The sequence below is a fragment of the Spinacia oleracea genome, chromosome 1 (genome assembly GCF_020520425.1).
Source record: "Spinacia oleracea cultivar Varoflay chromosome 1, BTI_SOV_V1, whole genome shotgun sequence".
NCBI lineage: Eukaryota > Viridiplantae > Streptophyta > Magnoliopsida > Caryophyllales > Amaranthaceae > Spinacia > Spinacia oleracea.
In genome coordinates this window covers 102,145,239-102,160,864 of record NC_079487.1, presented here as the reverse complement: position 1 = coordinate 102,160,864, position 15,626 = coordinate 102,145,239, and the positions used below count along the sequence as shown (strand labels likewise).

Below are 15,626 nucleotides of genomic sequence, written 5' to 3'. Positions count from 1 at the left end.
TCTTTTTCTTTTAGACTGTCTCTTCTCTCTCTCTCTCTCTCTCTCTCTCTCTTTCACTCTTTTCTCCGTGTGGAAAAATGCAACGTATTACCGTTTCCAACAACTAGCGAATCCCCATCACACCACCCCCACTCTTTCCTTCCGATCTCTCTTCCCCAAAAATCCCACCATGAAGTCAACCACCAAACTCCCACCGCCACCATTCCTCCTCCTCCTCACCCTTACAATTACCCTCACACTCTCTCTCCTCCCTACCGCCGACCCCGCCGACGCTAATCCCACCGACGCCGCCGCCCTCGCCGCACTCAAATCCTCCCTCCGTGGCCGCTGGAACACTACCGCTTCCAACGCCTGTAACTGGCAAGGGGTCCAGTGTAACCAACAAGGTCGCGTCGTCGAGCTACATTTGCCTGGTGTTGGATTCGGCGGCCCAATACCAAACAACGTCTTAGGAAACCTTTCTTCTCTTAATTTTCTCTCTCTTCGGTACAATGCGCTCACCGGGAATATCCCCTCCGACTTCGCATCACTCTCGCAGCTCAAGTACCTATACCTGCAACACAATCTCCTTTCCGGCGAGATTCCGGATGTTCTTTTCTCGATGCCGGAGTTATTCCGTCTTGATTTGGCCGGGAATAGATTCTCCGGTGGGATCCCGTTAGGGTTTAACAATTTATCTAATTTAGCCACATTGTTTCTTCAGAGTAACCAATTGACGGGTCCGATTCCTGATTTGAAGCTTAATAATCTCAAGCAGTTCAATGTTTCGCATAATTTGTTGACTGGGACTATCCCTTCGCAGTTTTGCGGGATGCCGTCCACGGCTTTTGAAGGGAATTCTCTCTCCCCTTGCGCTAATACTGGACCTTCTGCCGCCCCAGCTAGTGGCGATGGAGGCGGTGGTGGTGGTAAGAAGAAAAGTAAGCTGTCGGCCGGAGCGATTGCTGCTATTGTCATTGGTTGTGTGATTGCATTGCTGGCTATTCTACTATTGATTTTCTTTTGCTGCTGTAAAAGAAAGAAAAACACGGAGCAACAGCCTGGAACAAGGTCCTTAGATGCTGTTGCCGCAGCTGGTGCTGTTGGTGGTAAGCAATCAGATGTGGAGGCGGGGGCAGAGAGAACGGCGGAGAGGAACGGTGAGAGCTCCGCCGCTGTGGGTGCCGCTGCAGCAGCTGCCGCTGCTAAATCTAGTGGTGGTAAGAGTGGCGGTGGTGTTGACAAGACACTGGTGTTTTTCGGTAATGGGCCTAGAGTTTTCGATCTGGATGATTTGTTGAGGGCTTCTGCGGAGGTTTTAGGGAAAGGTAACTATGGGACGACGTATAAGGCGTCGTTGGATAACGGTGTCGCCATGGCGGTGAAGCGGCTGAAGGATGTGACGGTGACGGAGAAGGAATTCAGGGAGAAACTCGAGGAGATTGGAAGATTAGAACATGAGAATTTGGTGAGTCTTAGAGCTTACCATTGTAGTGCTAATGAGAAGCTGCTGGTTTATGATTACTTCCAAATGGGGAGCTTGTCTGCTCTGTTACATGGTAAGTTAAATCTGCTACTGCTTTTTGTTTTCAGATTTTAGTTCATTATTATTGTCCCTTTGCTATTTGGTTGATTGGATGAATTATTATGTTTGTTTTCAACTTTTACTTGTTTCATGATTATACATTGCTCATGATTTCTGGATCTTTATACGTTGTACTCTATGCATTTGTGTTCTTATTGGATCTAACCAAGTTAGAAATGTTAAAATCATTTCAATCATGATCTAATTACTTGTTGGTAGCATGTGTTTCATGTGTAATGATCTCTACTGTGTCTGGAAATCTGGAAAATAAAGTTTCCGCTAAATGTATCATTACTTCCCATGTGTGAGGTCTATTACAGTTGTGGACTGTAAGTTTTTTCTTAGACGTCATTTCATTTTCGTTTGTGCCTTAGTTTGTAACCTACAACAAAAGATACATTGATTAATCTATACCCACTTTCCCCTCAAAATTCACAATCATACAATAGTTACTTTCATTGTTTGAGGATTTTGATGTTGACAATGTAATAATGCACTACGGAAGGTTCTGTGATGTATTGATGATGTATTGAATAAAATTGCGATTTGAAGGAAAAATAACTCTCTTTTTATATTTTGTTTTTCTGTATTGTCGATAGGCAACCGAGGAGGTGGAAGAACACCATTAAACTGGGAAACTAGGTCTGCAATCGCTCTAGGAGCCGCACGTGGCATTACTTACGTCCACTCAAAGAGTCCCACGACTTCCCATGGAAACATCAAGTCATCTAACATCCTTCTTTCCGACTCTTATGAAGCTCGAGTATCAGATTGTGGCCTGGCGCATCTTGCAACTCCAACTGCGTCTCCAAATCGGGTTGCTGGATATCGTGCGCCAGAGATTACTGATCCTCGTAAAGTATCTCAAAAGGCCGATGTGTACAGTTTCGGTATTTTCCTATTGGAGTTGCTTACTGGCAAAGCGCCTACCCATGCTCTTTTGAACGAGGAAGGGGTGGACTTGCCACGGTGGGTGCAGTCAATTGTTCGAGAAGAATGGGCCGCAGAAGTATTTGACATGGAGCTTCTACGGTATCAAAATGTTGAAGAAGAGATGGTTAAGCTCTTACAACTCGCAATTGATTGTTGTGCTCAATACCCAGATAGTCGTCCTTCAATGGATAATGTAACTAGTCGCATCGAAGAAATTTGTCAATCTTCATTAACGTCTGCACAAGACCCGCTTGGAGACATCACTAGTGATCCAGAAACACCTTCCAGACCGAGCTAGAAGCTAGATCCTTTTGAGGTGCGCACATCCATCCAACAGACTCAATTGATTAAAAAAAAAAAAACTACCAATTCTTACAATTGTTTACCTCAATTTTATAGAAATACTCAAAATTGTTTGTTTATTCTTGAAACTCTCCTTGTTTGATTTAGATTCTTTTCTCATTACGGTTCTTTCTGTACTTACTTTTTTTGTTTTCTTCATTAATTTTGTTCAATCAAGGAACCCTTTATCTCTCCTATTTCACCTGTAATTTTTTTATTCCAATGTTTTTGTACTTATATTCAACATTATTTATTGTTGATTGTTTGAGCTGAAATGTGAATAATGCATTAATCATTGTTTCTTTCAATGCACTTTCCTAATACTTGTACCAGTATATATATAATATTTTTTTTCTTTGAATTTGGTACTGAGAATTGACAAACATATTGGAACTGGAACTGGAACTGTAAGTGGTAGCGGGTAAATGGAAACTTCATCCCCAGATATCGGGCGTTAACCAGTACGTTGTTTTTTTTGCTTTTGTTGCAAGTTTAATTTGGTAGCAACAAAAGGGGAAAACAAAGTAGATAAGACTTTGTTCTTTTGATGTTGAAAGAAGTAAGGGAGTTGATTTAGTTATTTGAACAACTGGAATGTTGTCGTTATAGTTTAAAGTAAAAGTAATTGTGATTTCTTTTTCAACAAATAGTGGTATTTAACTACTACCACTTATAGGGTTATAGACCGTGTTTGATCCCAGTTTAGCTGCAAACAGGTGTTAAGAGGGCCGGTTTTAGATGTGATACCCACTTAATTGCACGTTAAGACAACGTGTTTATTGTTGATTATTATGACTTAGCTTTATTATATGACCCTTCACTGTGGGCCCTCTCTTTGGCTCTCTTCTTCTTTAACAACGTTCCCTTGCCCTAATACCCAAATTAAAAAAAAGTGTTCGGAATACTTTTTGTATCGCTTGAGAATGATTACAAATATGTTTATTGAATGTATAAATGGATGAGCCAACTTATTTATAGGCACCCGAGTCCATAAAATATTCTACTCTAGAGTGTTCTACAACCTACTAGAACAGTTATAGAATCTCTTGAATGTTTCCACCTCGAATATGTTTTGAGTTTGTTTGATTTGTCGACGCAAATTTGATGCGCTTGTTAACTACTCCACATTTTTATAGAGAATTCTTTTAGAATTTTATTAGCTCTCGTAAATGAGGAGAAAAGATGTACTCGTATTCATGAATGGACTTAATAGATTTTCTTCTCCCACTTTTCACAGCAAAAAAAATTGAATACATCTTTTCTCCTCATTTACGAGAGCTAATAAAATTCTAAGAGTCTTTAACCTGGTCAATTTGATTTGTGTTATTTAGAGTAATATGGACTAATCCAAATATTTGTAACCCAAAATCTATTTTGATTAAAATGTTGATATTTCATTTAGGTGGGTTAGATTAATTAAAAATGTATTGTTGGTGATAATGTGCATCAACAAAATATACAGGCGGATTGTAAGCGCATTACAGAATTGAAGAGCAACTTTTCATAAGCTTGGAATGATGAAAATTATTAATGCTCAAAATTAGTTATAAAGTAGTATTTGATAACCATACTCCAAAACTCGACTCAAAGCCATGTGTCATGATAAGAGGCACTATAAATTGAGACGACAGAAGTACCAAGTATTAGTTTAAGAATATGTAATGTTCATATACTTAATAGTGTAGATATTATAATTTTTTTCAAAATTACCAACTTATAAAGTCCACTTTTTAAAACTTACCACATTATAAAATTTTATTTATAAATTACTGCCTTATAAAATCACAAATCTTTAAAGTCCACTTTTTAAAAACAAACAGAATGAGTCCAACAAATTCATAAGTGAGGGCATCCGTAGTAAATTAGTTCCATGAGTACGTACCATTATCAAACAGTCAAGCACAAACCTCATGAATGAGTGAAAAGTGAATGTCATTGAGCTAATATGTTCTAAAGAAATGCCTGATAGTTATAAAAAAATGGAAACAAATTTAAGGTCTAAACAAAGAAGGAAGGACGAAGAATCGTGAAAAAATTGGAGCAAATACAAAAAAAAACTATATAAAAAAAAAAAAAAAAAAGTGGGCCTCCCTACTGGAAAACTTAACAGTTTCCGTTAAATGGTGATAACTTTGAAGGTTTGTGATTTTATAAGGTGGTAATTTTTAAATAAAATTTTATAAGGTGGTAGGTTTAAAAAATGATGGATTTTATAAGGTGGTAATTTTGAAAAAATCCTAAATATTACTATGTAAAACTTATATATGACTTAAGACCAACTTTTTTTACCTAAAATTTGTACGTTTTAATCAAATAATTAAACATTGTGAAATAGTTATGCTATACTCTCAAATAGTCAAATTAGATGGTTGTAATTTCTTATCAAATCGATATAATTTCTAATCATATACTCCCTAGTTATCTTTTTTTATGCTGACATAAACGGACTTATAACTATGGTGACTTGATATGTAACCAAACTCCTAGATTCCTTTATTAATGACTTCTGGTGCTTATTTTTAGGAATGAGTAATCGCTTCTAAGAAGCTCTGATGTAGTATTATAATGAGATTATTTAATTGCAAACGTACCTCATTTTCTACTTTATTATGCAATTCCCCAAAGCCCATAAGATCCTTCCTATTGACTAGATTTTCCTTTGAAGATTTCCTTAAAATTTCTTAATTTAGAATATTGATAAATGAATATAATACGGAGTAAAAGTTAAATCTTTAACTGTTTTTTATTTTTATTTTTTATTATTTAAAGAAAGGAATATCACAAATCCAATGATATAAAAGAAGAATATAGATTGACAGCTTAAAAGATCCAATAAATTAAAAAAAAAATCCAATAATATATTTTTTTTTTTAATCCAATAATGAAAAGGTTGAAGGAGAATGATTGTGTACAAGATTGCATTTATTGAAGAACATGAGAAATCAAATATGATACTAACTAAAGTATAAATAACAGCCTAACACTTAAAACAATAATAATACATTAGCTACCTATACGCTGGCAAATTGATTCTACAGCCAGGAAAATGGATCATACATACTTCCTCCATCCTCAGATTGTACTCACTCTTCACATAATCCCAATTAAGCTGTTTAAACCACGTTTGTCTAATTTCTCGATCGTGCTCATTTGGCGATTTTTGAATGCTTGATTAGCCAATCTATGACGATGTCTATGTTTACCGACTCCTTGCATGAGATCATGTAACAGCAAACTTCTCTATCGGTGATTGATTGTAAGCCTCTTCGGTCCAGAAAATAAACACAGGAAAACCAATCATAAGGAAGTTAATACAAACTAGAGACTGTAATAAGTTTAAGGTAAGTAAAACCATAACAGGAGTGCAATTTTACTGAACTTACAGCTGATCCATCAATGCTTGTTGTGCAATAGCTTCTGATTTGTCAATTTTGTTGCCGAGAACTAACAAAGGAATCCCAGTTAACGATGGCTTTTCCAGAAGTTCGTGTAGCTCACTTTGGGATATCGGGATACTGTCTCTATCAGCTGCATCTACTACGTACCTGCATTAGATATAAAGCAGAAAACTGAATGTTCTGCTAATTAGTAGGTATGAACATGCCGAGCAAATAAGTGGCTGCAATGTAATTTGGTGACAAAGAAATTAAAGAACTGGGGAAGACTCAAATATTCCAGAAGATCAACCAAAGAAGACAAGGATCAGCTTTCTCACGATTAAAGAATAACTTCATCTAGCTCACATGCCTAATTACCTTAATTAGGTGTAATAACTGTGACAAAAAATAACTTAAAAGCTAAAAAAAAGTTTTCATTAAACACAAAAATGAGGCATTTCATTTGGAGACATGGATGGATATACAGGGTTTAGTATTTTGTTATTTAAAAGATTAGAAAACAATCAGAATCTCGTGGACTAAAATAAGCATGCACATACACATATGTCTGTGGATGAAGCGCTGATGCTGTGACAAGGTAGAAAGAGAGAATTTAGAGATACTGGTGGACTGAAAGGTCACTCTGTACCTGAAAAGTTGTTCCCTTGGCAGAGATTTGATTTGAGGCAACACTTACACATCAAATTAATATCTTACTTGAGGCATAATCCTAGCCCCACCATTGATTTTCACACACTATATCTATTATCTAATCCCAAAAAGAAGCTAGAGAAAAATTATGCACCAAGTTTATTGAGTGAGAAGAATTACACAATTGCAGTGACGCCACGGCAATATCGCTCCCACATTGAGCGAAACCTCTTCTGGCCTCCTAGATCCCAAAGCTTTATAGTCACATTGCCCTTAGTAACTTTGCGCATGTTAAATCCCACCTGGTTTTAAGGTGTAAGCTGTTATTTGTAAGACGAGACACACTTATAACAATTTCTCTTTGTAAAGATACCTACAGTTGGAATCATGTCTTCACTGTATCCTCCTGTCTGTTGGCGGACAAGTAACAACAATGGTCAGAGGAATCCTAAAAATGAAATGAAAAAAAGCAAGCAAAAAGTTATGCCAACACTCACAGCAATTGTATTAACAAGGGATGTTTTTCCTGCATTTTGAAGGCCAACAAGGGATAGCTCCATTTCCTGTTTAAAAAATAAGCTGACAAACAAACACAATAACGACAAATTATGAGCCTCAAGAAGTCATATCTCCTTACCATAGACTACAAGAGCAATTTTTCTCGGTAATATTTAAACAGAGTAGAGTAAAATCACAAAGAGATCTAAGTTTTATGCCTCGAGTACACTAAAATATTCTTCCTTGGTTTCTTATAAGCAACTAACCCCTTGTGACTAACTTTTGGGTTTTAGAAAAAGAACATCTGCTTGACAGCTTAATTTTAGCATTGCAAATGACTTTCATGTAAATTAAACATGCAAATGATAGTTCTTGTAGAACAGAAAGAACACTCGAGGCTTATACAATATCAAGAAAAAATTGAAGATTGGTAAGGATAAAGTTACAGATATCGGCAACTTCAGTGCCATTTTTCTTCCTTAGTGTTTTTGTTTTTTAACAGCTCTTCTTCCTAACAGAAGGAAGGATTAGAAAAATAAGACTTCCCCAACATTTTTAAAATGATCCATATCATTGCTATCTGCTAGATATCAATATATCATAAGATTACGTAAACACACACAACCAATATGCAATTTCTTATCTTACCTCATTACTCAGTCCAAATTAACCAAATCAGACCCAAACTACGATGCAAAATAATCCAATATTGACAAGAACCAATCCATCCTAAAATAAATTACATGGTTAACTTCTGAACAATTTATTTAGAATAGTAATTATATGGAAATAGAATAATTGATAGTGCATGGAGAGATATAAAAAGTAAGAGAAAACTAAAGAGAGAAAAATGCTTGTGACGGCTTGTGATAAAGGGAAAATACTATGTAAGATTAACCATTGAATTATTATTTAAAAGGAAAGAAAAAATTGATTTAACGACATCCATAGATAGTAAAGTAGAAGTTTGTTTAGGGATAGAAGAACCAAGAAGTATGATTATAACAATCTTTATTTTCTCATAATAAGTTGAATGAAATCAGAACTAAATATGAACCAAGCTTCAAGGGTGGTGACTGGTGAGGAAGATTTTTAGAGTTCCTGAGTACTTGAGTAGTATTACTGATGGTAGCTCTGTTCCAAATCATCATAATTTCTCCATCAGGAAAATGTATGTTCAAATGAGAGGAGACACTCCTAATATCAGTTGGAAGAAGCTGATATGCAACAATCCTGCACTACCAAAAATCCAAAATGCATTCATAATGTGGCTTGTGCTAAACAGGATGGTTACTTGTGAAAATATATACATAAGACAGGTATTCGTTGAATCATTGTGATCTCAAATGCTGTCTTTGTAACAGGGAATTGTAATCTCATCTGTATTTTAAGTGTGTTTATGCAGCGCTGTGTGGAAGGCTATTTTTGCAGTGGATTGGTATCAAGAGGGCTGATACGCCTGATAGTTGGGTGGGTTAATGAGCTGCAAATGGCCTGTCAGTTCAGGTCTAATTCTAGAAGACATCAGTTGTATCATATGGTGTTTGCTACTACAATTTCCTTGGTGTGGAAAGAGAGGAACCAGAGAAAGTTCAATCAAGTTCTCCATGCTCCTGATGCTGTGGTGAAGGATATTCAGATTATGGTTTGTGCCAGATGTCCCAGATGCTTGTAACTTCCTAAGTTGATTAGTCTAGTGCATTGCTGTGTTTGTTTTTTTTTTTGTTTTTTTGGTTTTGCCTATCCGTTGTGTTTGTAGGCTGCTGTGTTTGTTTCCTTTGAACAAACTGTCATTTTTTGGTTTAAAAAAATTCTCTATTTACCCACAAAAAATATATACTTCGAACCAAGCAGAAAGTTCCCAAACTAAACCAAAACCATACTAAATGTAATCAACCCCATCAAGACAACCCATTTTCTAGGTCTATCTACATGTTTCTAGTAGTAAAAGATATCACCGAATCAATGATGCAAACCATAATAAAAATAACACCCCAAAGAATTTGCTCAATAGAATCTGCTATAGTATATTCCTAGAAGCAAACAAAAACCTTAATCTATAAAAATAAAGAAAATAAGATATGGAGTCCTAGCTAGATAAGAAAACAAACCAAGCAAGTTCAGATGGACTTACTGGAGTAGCATAGTTCTTTAAGCCAAGAAAAGTTATGGTTAAATTTGTTACTTGAGTATCAGAACTAACAAACAATAAAAAAACAATCCTGTCGTCAAAGGAGGAGTCAACTTTTAACCAGAATCAAGTCTTGCAATACATAGACATAAATACTGGGACCTCCTCAATCCAAACTCTCTCCTCCAAAATAAGTAATAAATACTTTTTTTTTCTTAATTTAAACAGTTCATACTTATTCTACTTTGACCGTCGTTAATGATTTATGCGTAAAACATAGCTACGATCTCGTACGAATCTGTCAATGTATTCCAAATACAATTTTTTTAATATTTTATTTACTGATAAATGATAATCAAAGATATTAGTAATCGAAGTCCTACTTTGGAAGACGTAGTTCGTGATCCACTCTATTACCCTCCCTCCTCACAAGAAGGAAATTACAAGAACTAAAATGGGAAATTAGGAAGATTACAGCTCTAAGTCTCTAATCATGAGTTAACAACCTTCCTGAGATTAATGGCATTTATTAGGTTCAAGCTTTCAGAAACAATTACCATGTCCAAGTGTCCAACAGACCAACACCGCAACCAACAACCATCCCATGTCTTATTGAAGTAATCGCTGAGGCCTCTGCCACAACGAATTAAACCCCCTTCTACAATACTATATGTGGCAGCCTATACATTCTTGATGCAAAACATTTGATTACAGATTCAGGACTATCAAATCAACAAAAAAGATGTGCCAGTCATGAAACACTGTCCTAAAATCACACCTGGAAATAAATGCTGAAATCCTATCCCAAAAATTTCTGATCATTCCTTTTTAGCCACACAAATAAGGTAGACAAGTAACCATGTAATCTTACACGAAGCATTATTTTCCTTCTGTATCCTAAAACAGGAATAGTTTCCCCATAGGTCTTTTGGAATTCTAAAAGTTCATTTTCGAATTATTTGATTCTGTGTAGAGACACTAATTTCAGGCAACAAATTATTCGAATTCAAGGTTGGTATTACCATCTCAACAAAAAGGGATTGGTTATTAGAACAGATTTATCCCAATTTTGATATCAGACACATTGCAAGAAAACAGCTTTAGAACATAAGGAGTATTTGACATAAATTTTTAGCTTATATCTACTCTCAGTCATAATTGAACTTCTATTTCTTTAAAATCGAAAACTTTTCAGAAATCAAATAATCCCTCAATTCACAAATAGCGGCAACAGTAAAATAAGTAATAAACAAAAAAGTACAAAAAATTGATGAACGCTTAAATTGAGCATAAAACTTCAATATCATCAACTAAACTAACCCAAATCCAATACCCAAATACATTAAAGTAAATTTAAACAAAAGAATGAAATGATAAATCAAAAGAATATCTGAAGAAATAGAAAAATTAAGAAGAAATTACCTTCGGAGCCAGTTGAGGAGGGAATCCCAGAGACCCATTTCCACAAAATCTAGGGTTTGGTGGAAGCAAATGCAATCCGAAATACGATGAGGAGCAAGATAAAATCCAGAAAAAAGGAAGTCTGGTAATTAGGACTTTATGGAGAGAGCAAGAAAAACAAAACAAAAGAGGGAAGAAAACGTTGTTGGGAAGCAATGGAAACTTCGCACATTTGGCGCTTTCCATTTATGAAAAATGTCATTTCCCAATCTTGCCATTATTAATTTTATTATTGTACCAGGTACTTCGTACGGAGTATGTGTTAGTGACCCAGGGGGTGTGTGCCTGTGTGGGTCGTGGTTTCTAGGCACGAGGTATGAGTTTAGAATGGTCTAACTCCATATCTTGTACTAGTCTTATATGCACGATATGCGTGCGAGATATAAAAATTAAAAATTGCGTTATGATAACTAATCACAATAAATAATATGTTAGAAAAATTGTTCAAAATGTTCATATGAATAAAAATTAGCTATAATAATTTCTAGATAAAAAAAGAATTTACATATTGAAACAATGTAATACATTGTATTATATGACGAAAAATCTAAATTGTAGTACTAACGTAAAGAAAATGACATAAAGATGAAGCCATATTTCAGAAATGAATGAAATTGTGTGTTTCGCATTGATGGAAGCTTGATTTTTAGGAGTATCTTTGACAACTAATATACGGGAGTATAATTAGCTAGCTAATATAGGTAATTATTTGTCATGATTGATTTACATAAAAAAATCAAAGATTATATAGCTAATAAAGGTAATTATTTGCCGTGATTGATTTACATAATAAAATCAAAGATTATATAGCTAATGTAGGTAATTATTTGCCGTGAAAAAACTAATTAATCAGTTTTTTAAAATAATAAATAATCAGATTTACAATAATATGTAAGTGTGAAATACGAAGGGTATTTTAGAATTTTACATGTGACACCAAAAGCGTGATTACGAAAATTACCCTCCCCTTTTGGCTTATATTGGATGGAGTTTTTAAGAGTTTTAAACCCATACCTCAAACCCCAAGGTATGGGTTTAGAAACCTAGGGTGAGGTGGGTATGGCTCATACCTTTACTCTAGGTATCAAGCAAAAGAAGAAAAAAAAAAACTCATTCCTAATTCGAACCAAACACAAGTACTAAGAATCAAGTTCCAAACTCATATCACCTTGATATCATTTCTGATTCCAACCCCATATCAGTTTGCGAACCAAACGCCCCTTAGTGTGTTACCACGAGCTCCGCTCAGTCAATCTCCATGATTGACAAGTAAAACATATTAAGGGGTATTTTCGTAAATAAATGGTCAAAATATATAATTTACGCGTATTTAAATATACAATCTCTTTTTATATTAAAATTATTTTCTTTTATTTTTATTTTTTAAAAATATCAAATATATTGTACATTGCAATTTTTAAATTGTATATTTTTTTCATTATAATTACGAGAATGACACTAGATATGTCAATCAAGGGAATTATTTTGAAATTTCTCGTGTTACCACCTCTTCTTTGAGGGACTAGAGTCACTAGACTATGACAATGGGGGTGTTTGGTTACGAGAGGTTTGAGGAAAAAATATGAGGTGAATTAGAGGTTTGACTTATTCAAAAAGCTAATTGGGAGTGTTTGGTTAAGAGAAGTTTGGAAGAGAGTTTTGGAGTAAAAAAAAGTTAATTCTCAAGAAGCTCAATATAGGAGCTTTTTGCAATTAAAGGTTTGAGAAAGTTAATGTAAAATTATTATTTTGTCCTACTATTGCCTAAAATTACAACACTTAACAACTTAGCTTAGCATTCTACATTATTTCATTTACCCCATTTACTACTTGTTACTTGTTGTAATAAAATTTATATTAGTACGTTGAAGTACTTAATTAAAACTATGGCAATCATGCTTGTAATGTCATTACTAACATTTCTCTATTTGTATATCAATAATTTATGTATATGAAATTTGAAATTAAGAATAATTTTTTTTAAAAAAAAATAGTTTTATTTATTTTAATTTTTAAAAGGGAAAATAATTTTTTATTTATTTATTCTATGCTTATTTAAAAATAAAGAGAAGATAATTAACATAATAAACAATTGTCTATTACTAATAAGAAATAAATTATCCAACAATAAAGTATCCTTAATGGTAATTTCACATATTAAATAGCTAACAACTAATTTACCAAACACTTTTACACAAACAGCTAATTCAACCAGCTAGTCAAACCAGCTAATACAAATAGCTAACAGCTAACATCTAGTCAAACCAGCTAATCAGCTAACAGGTAACATCTAACAACTCCTAATCAAGCAGGGCCAATATGTGGATCACAAATTCAATCTATTTGCAAAATTATGGTCTAGTCCATTATGTTTGGTCAAATGATTCGCGGTTTACTGGTTTTTTTAAAAAAAATGTTTTAAAAAATATTTTAAAATAAAATGTATTTAGGTAGACACTAAAATTATTAAGAGCTGATTTAGTTTTTTTTTCTCAGTTTAATACATATTTTGTTTAACTTTTCAAACAAAAAATAAATTTATTAACTAAATCTAATTTTACTAGTTAAAATTTATTTTTACTTATTCAACTTCATTTTTACAAATACATTGTTACATACTCTATGAAAGTGACTTGAGTAATTAATTGTTGATTTATTTGATTAGTGTTGCTCTTATTAAAACAAATCAATTGATCGAAGCTCAATTAACCGTTTGGGCTAGTTTTTGCTATTTTATTCAATTTTAAATAACAGTCTCTCTATTTTTTCGCCTCTATTTGAGCCCCTAAAGGCTTCAACATGAGGTAAAACTCCCCTTTGAATAATTATGGTTTCTCATATTTAGCAATAGTGTGTAATGTTACATAAATATTTCAGTAGAAATAATTTTGGTACATAAAGTTAAAGAGAAAGACTAAAGAAAGGACTAGAATACGAACAATATTTAACTATTGTTGCCATTTTTTAAAGATCTATAGATAAACTTTCAAGAAACCAATCTAGAAATTCCTCATTCTGCAATATAAATCGGTAAATTACTAATCTTTGCGAAATATCTGATAAAGAAGATGCTACGAACGTCAAACCCAATATTACTCAATGCTAAAGTTGAAATTCAAATTTAATTGTGACTGTAGGCCTGTAGCTATGGAAGAAAAAACTTTTTAACAATGCTAGTTTTGTTGTGAAATACAGAGAAAGAGGAGAATTTAGGAGAGAACAACTGTGTATCTTATTCCATGAACAATAGGGTATATATACATACAATAGAATAGGGTTTGCTTGAGAAACAATAAACCCTAAGATCTAGAATATTCTGGAAACATACTAGGGGTATAATGGGCATCCACATAATATTCATAACACTCCCCCTTGGATGTCCATTATTGGAGGTTATGCCTCGTTAAAACCTTACTAGGAAAACCCTGTGGGATAAAAACCTAGTGAAGGAAAAAGAGTACATCATTCTTCATAATACGCTTGAGATGTTGCCTCGTTAAAAACCTTACCAGGAAAACCCAGTGGGACAAAACCTTGGTTAAGGGAAAAATAGTGCAACGCGTATTTCTCCCCCTGATGAATACAATGTTTGAGATCTTTAAGTGCAATCAATCCAATATTGTTGAGTAACTCTTCAAATGCAGCATCATGGAGTTCCTTGAAACTCGATTCTCCATAGTTTAACTTGAATCTTCAATTCTCTACTTGAACAGATGAAGTGAATATCTTTATCACCAAAGCTTCGAAAATAATACCTGTAAGATCATTTGTTTTTCTCTATCTCATTCGATACGTTTGTTTTCGAGTTTCTCGATGCATAATACTTTAGCTTCACCTTAGATAGATACATTTTCTTGTATGTGATATTACAAGACTTATCCATACATATTGGACATATATACCTTCTTCTGGAGGTCATAAATTGTAGTTTTTGATCAATATTGATCAAACCCTTTTTGGTCATACTTTCATGGCAATACATGATAAATAACAATATCATCGTCCAACTTGGAGGTATAATGTAGATAATAATGTTATTTATGGTTCTTCTGGACCATGACATAATATCCACTGGAAGGACATTACATACCTTTATCTTATATTTTAAGATGATTCATATTTGTACAAGAATTCTTTCATGAATAAATTAATATGTATATTTCAAAACTCTCAAGTACTCAAACTACTGGTTGAGACGACATTCCAAAATACTCTTTTAGAGTTTTGATAATATCTTACCAATGTTGTATATTCATTGTGCAAAACTTAAAAGGCTAGATGTTTAAGAACATCATGTATAGTTCTTCAGAAACTCTTCTTATTCGCATGATTCATAACATGCTATTAAATCAACATTATATATATACTTCTTTCACAACTATTAAGCCAATGGAGTAAGAATCTCCACTTATAAATTTTTCATAAAGTTGCAAATCTATCTCACCATTCTTTGGATGCATATTCATATACGACATAATAATAGTTTTGAAACATGTTATATGAAATTATAACTAGCTAATTCTATATCATACCATGATAATACATAAAACAAACTAAATGTATGATGAATGATGCATTTAACTATTAACTACACATGTGCATGAATGTAACACTCAAATGCAAAACACTGTACAGTGTGGATATTTCAAATCCATAACTTGTACATTGA

General features: G+C 33.9%; 2 protein-coding genes across 2 annotated transcripts; one reads left to right on the top strand and one right to left on the bottom strand.

Moving 5' to 3' along the window:
• Positions 1 to 3,147, top strand: LOC110804421 (probable inactive receptor kinase At3g02880). The gene is made up of 2 exons (XM_022010012.2): positions 1 to 1,538; positions 2,164 to 3,147. The coding sequence occupies exons 1-2, from the start codon at positions 170 to 172 to the stop codon at positions 2,793 to 2,795; spliced, it is 2,001 nt and encodes a 666-aa protein (XP_021865704.2). The 5' UTR covers positions 1 to 169; the 3' UTR covers positions 2,796 to 3,147.
• A 2,529-nt stretch (positions 3,148 to 5,676) lies between these two features.
• On the bottom strand, positions 5,677 to 11,152 carry LOC110804432 (ADP-ribosylation factor-like protein 8c). Its single transcript, XM_022010027.2, has 6 exons — positions 10,919 to 11,152; positions 7,365 to 7,446; positions 7,245 to 7,277; positions 7,048 to 7,169; positions 6,223 to 6,384; positions 5,677 to 6,103 (listed from the first exon to the last, which is right to left on the bottom strand). Exons 1-6 carry the CDS (start codon positions 10,954 to 10,956, stop codon positions 5,986 to 5,988), a joined length of 555 nt encoding a protein of 184 aa, XP_021865719.1. The 5' UTR covers positions 10,957 to 11,152; the 3' UTR covers positions 5,677 to 5,985.
• Between the last annotated feature and the right edge of the window lie 4,474 nt (positions 11,153 to 15,626).

Bases quoted from the DNA above. Each gene is read 5' to 3' on its own strand.
- LOC110804432 (XM_022010027.2), bottom strand. From the start codon at position 10,956: ATGGGTCTCTGGGATTCCCTCCTCAACTGGCTCCGAAG. The intron at 7,447-10,918 runs GTAATTTCTTCT...TTTGTTTGTCAG, and splicing joins CTCCTCAACTGGCTCCGAAG to CTTATTTTTTAAACAGGAAA. The intron at 7,278-7,364 runs GTGAGTGTTGGC...GTCCGCCAACAG, and splicing joins CCCTTGTTAATACAATTGCT to ACAGGAGGATACAGTGAAGA.
- LOC110804421 (XM_022010012.2), top strand. From the start codon at position 170: ATGAAGTCAACCACCAAACTCCCACCGCCACCATTCCTCCTCCTCCTC. The intron at 1,539-2,163 runs GTAAGTTAAATC...TATTGTCGATAG, and splicing joins CTTGTCTGCTCTGTTACATG to GCAACCGAGGAGGTGGAAGA.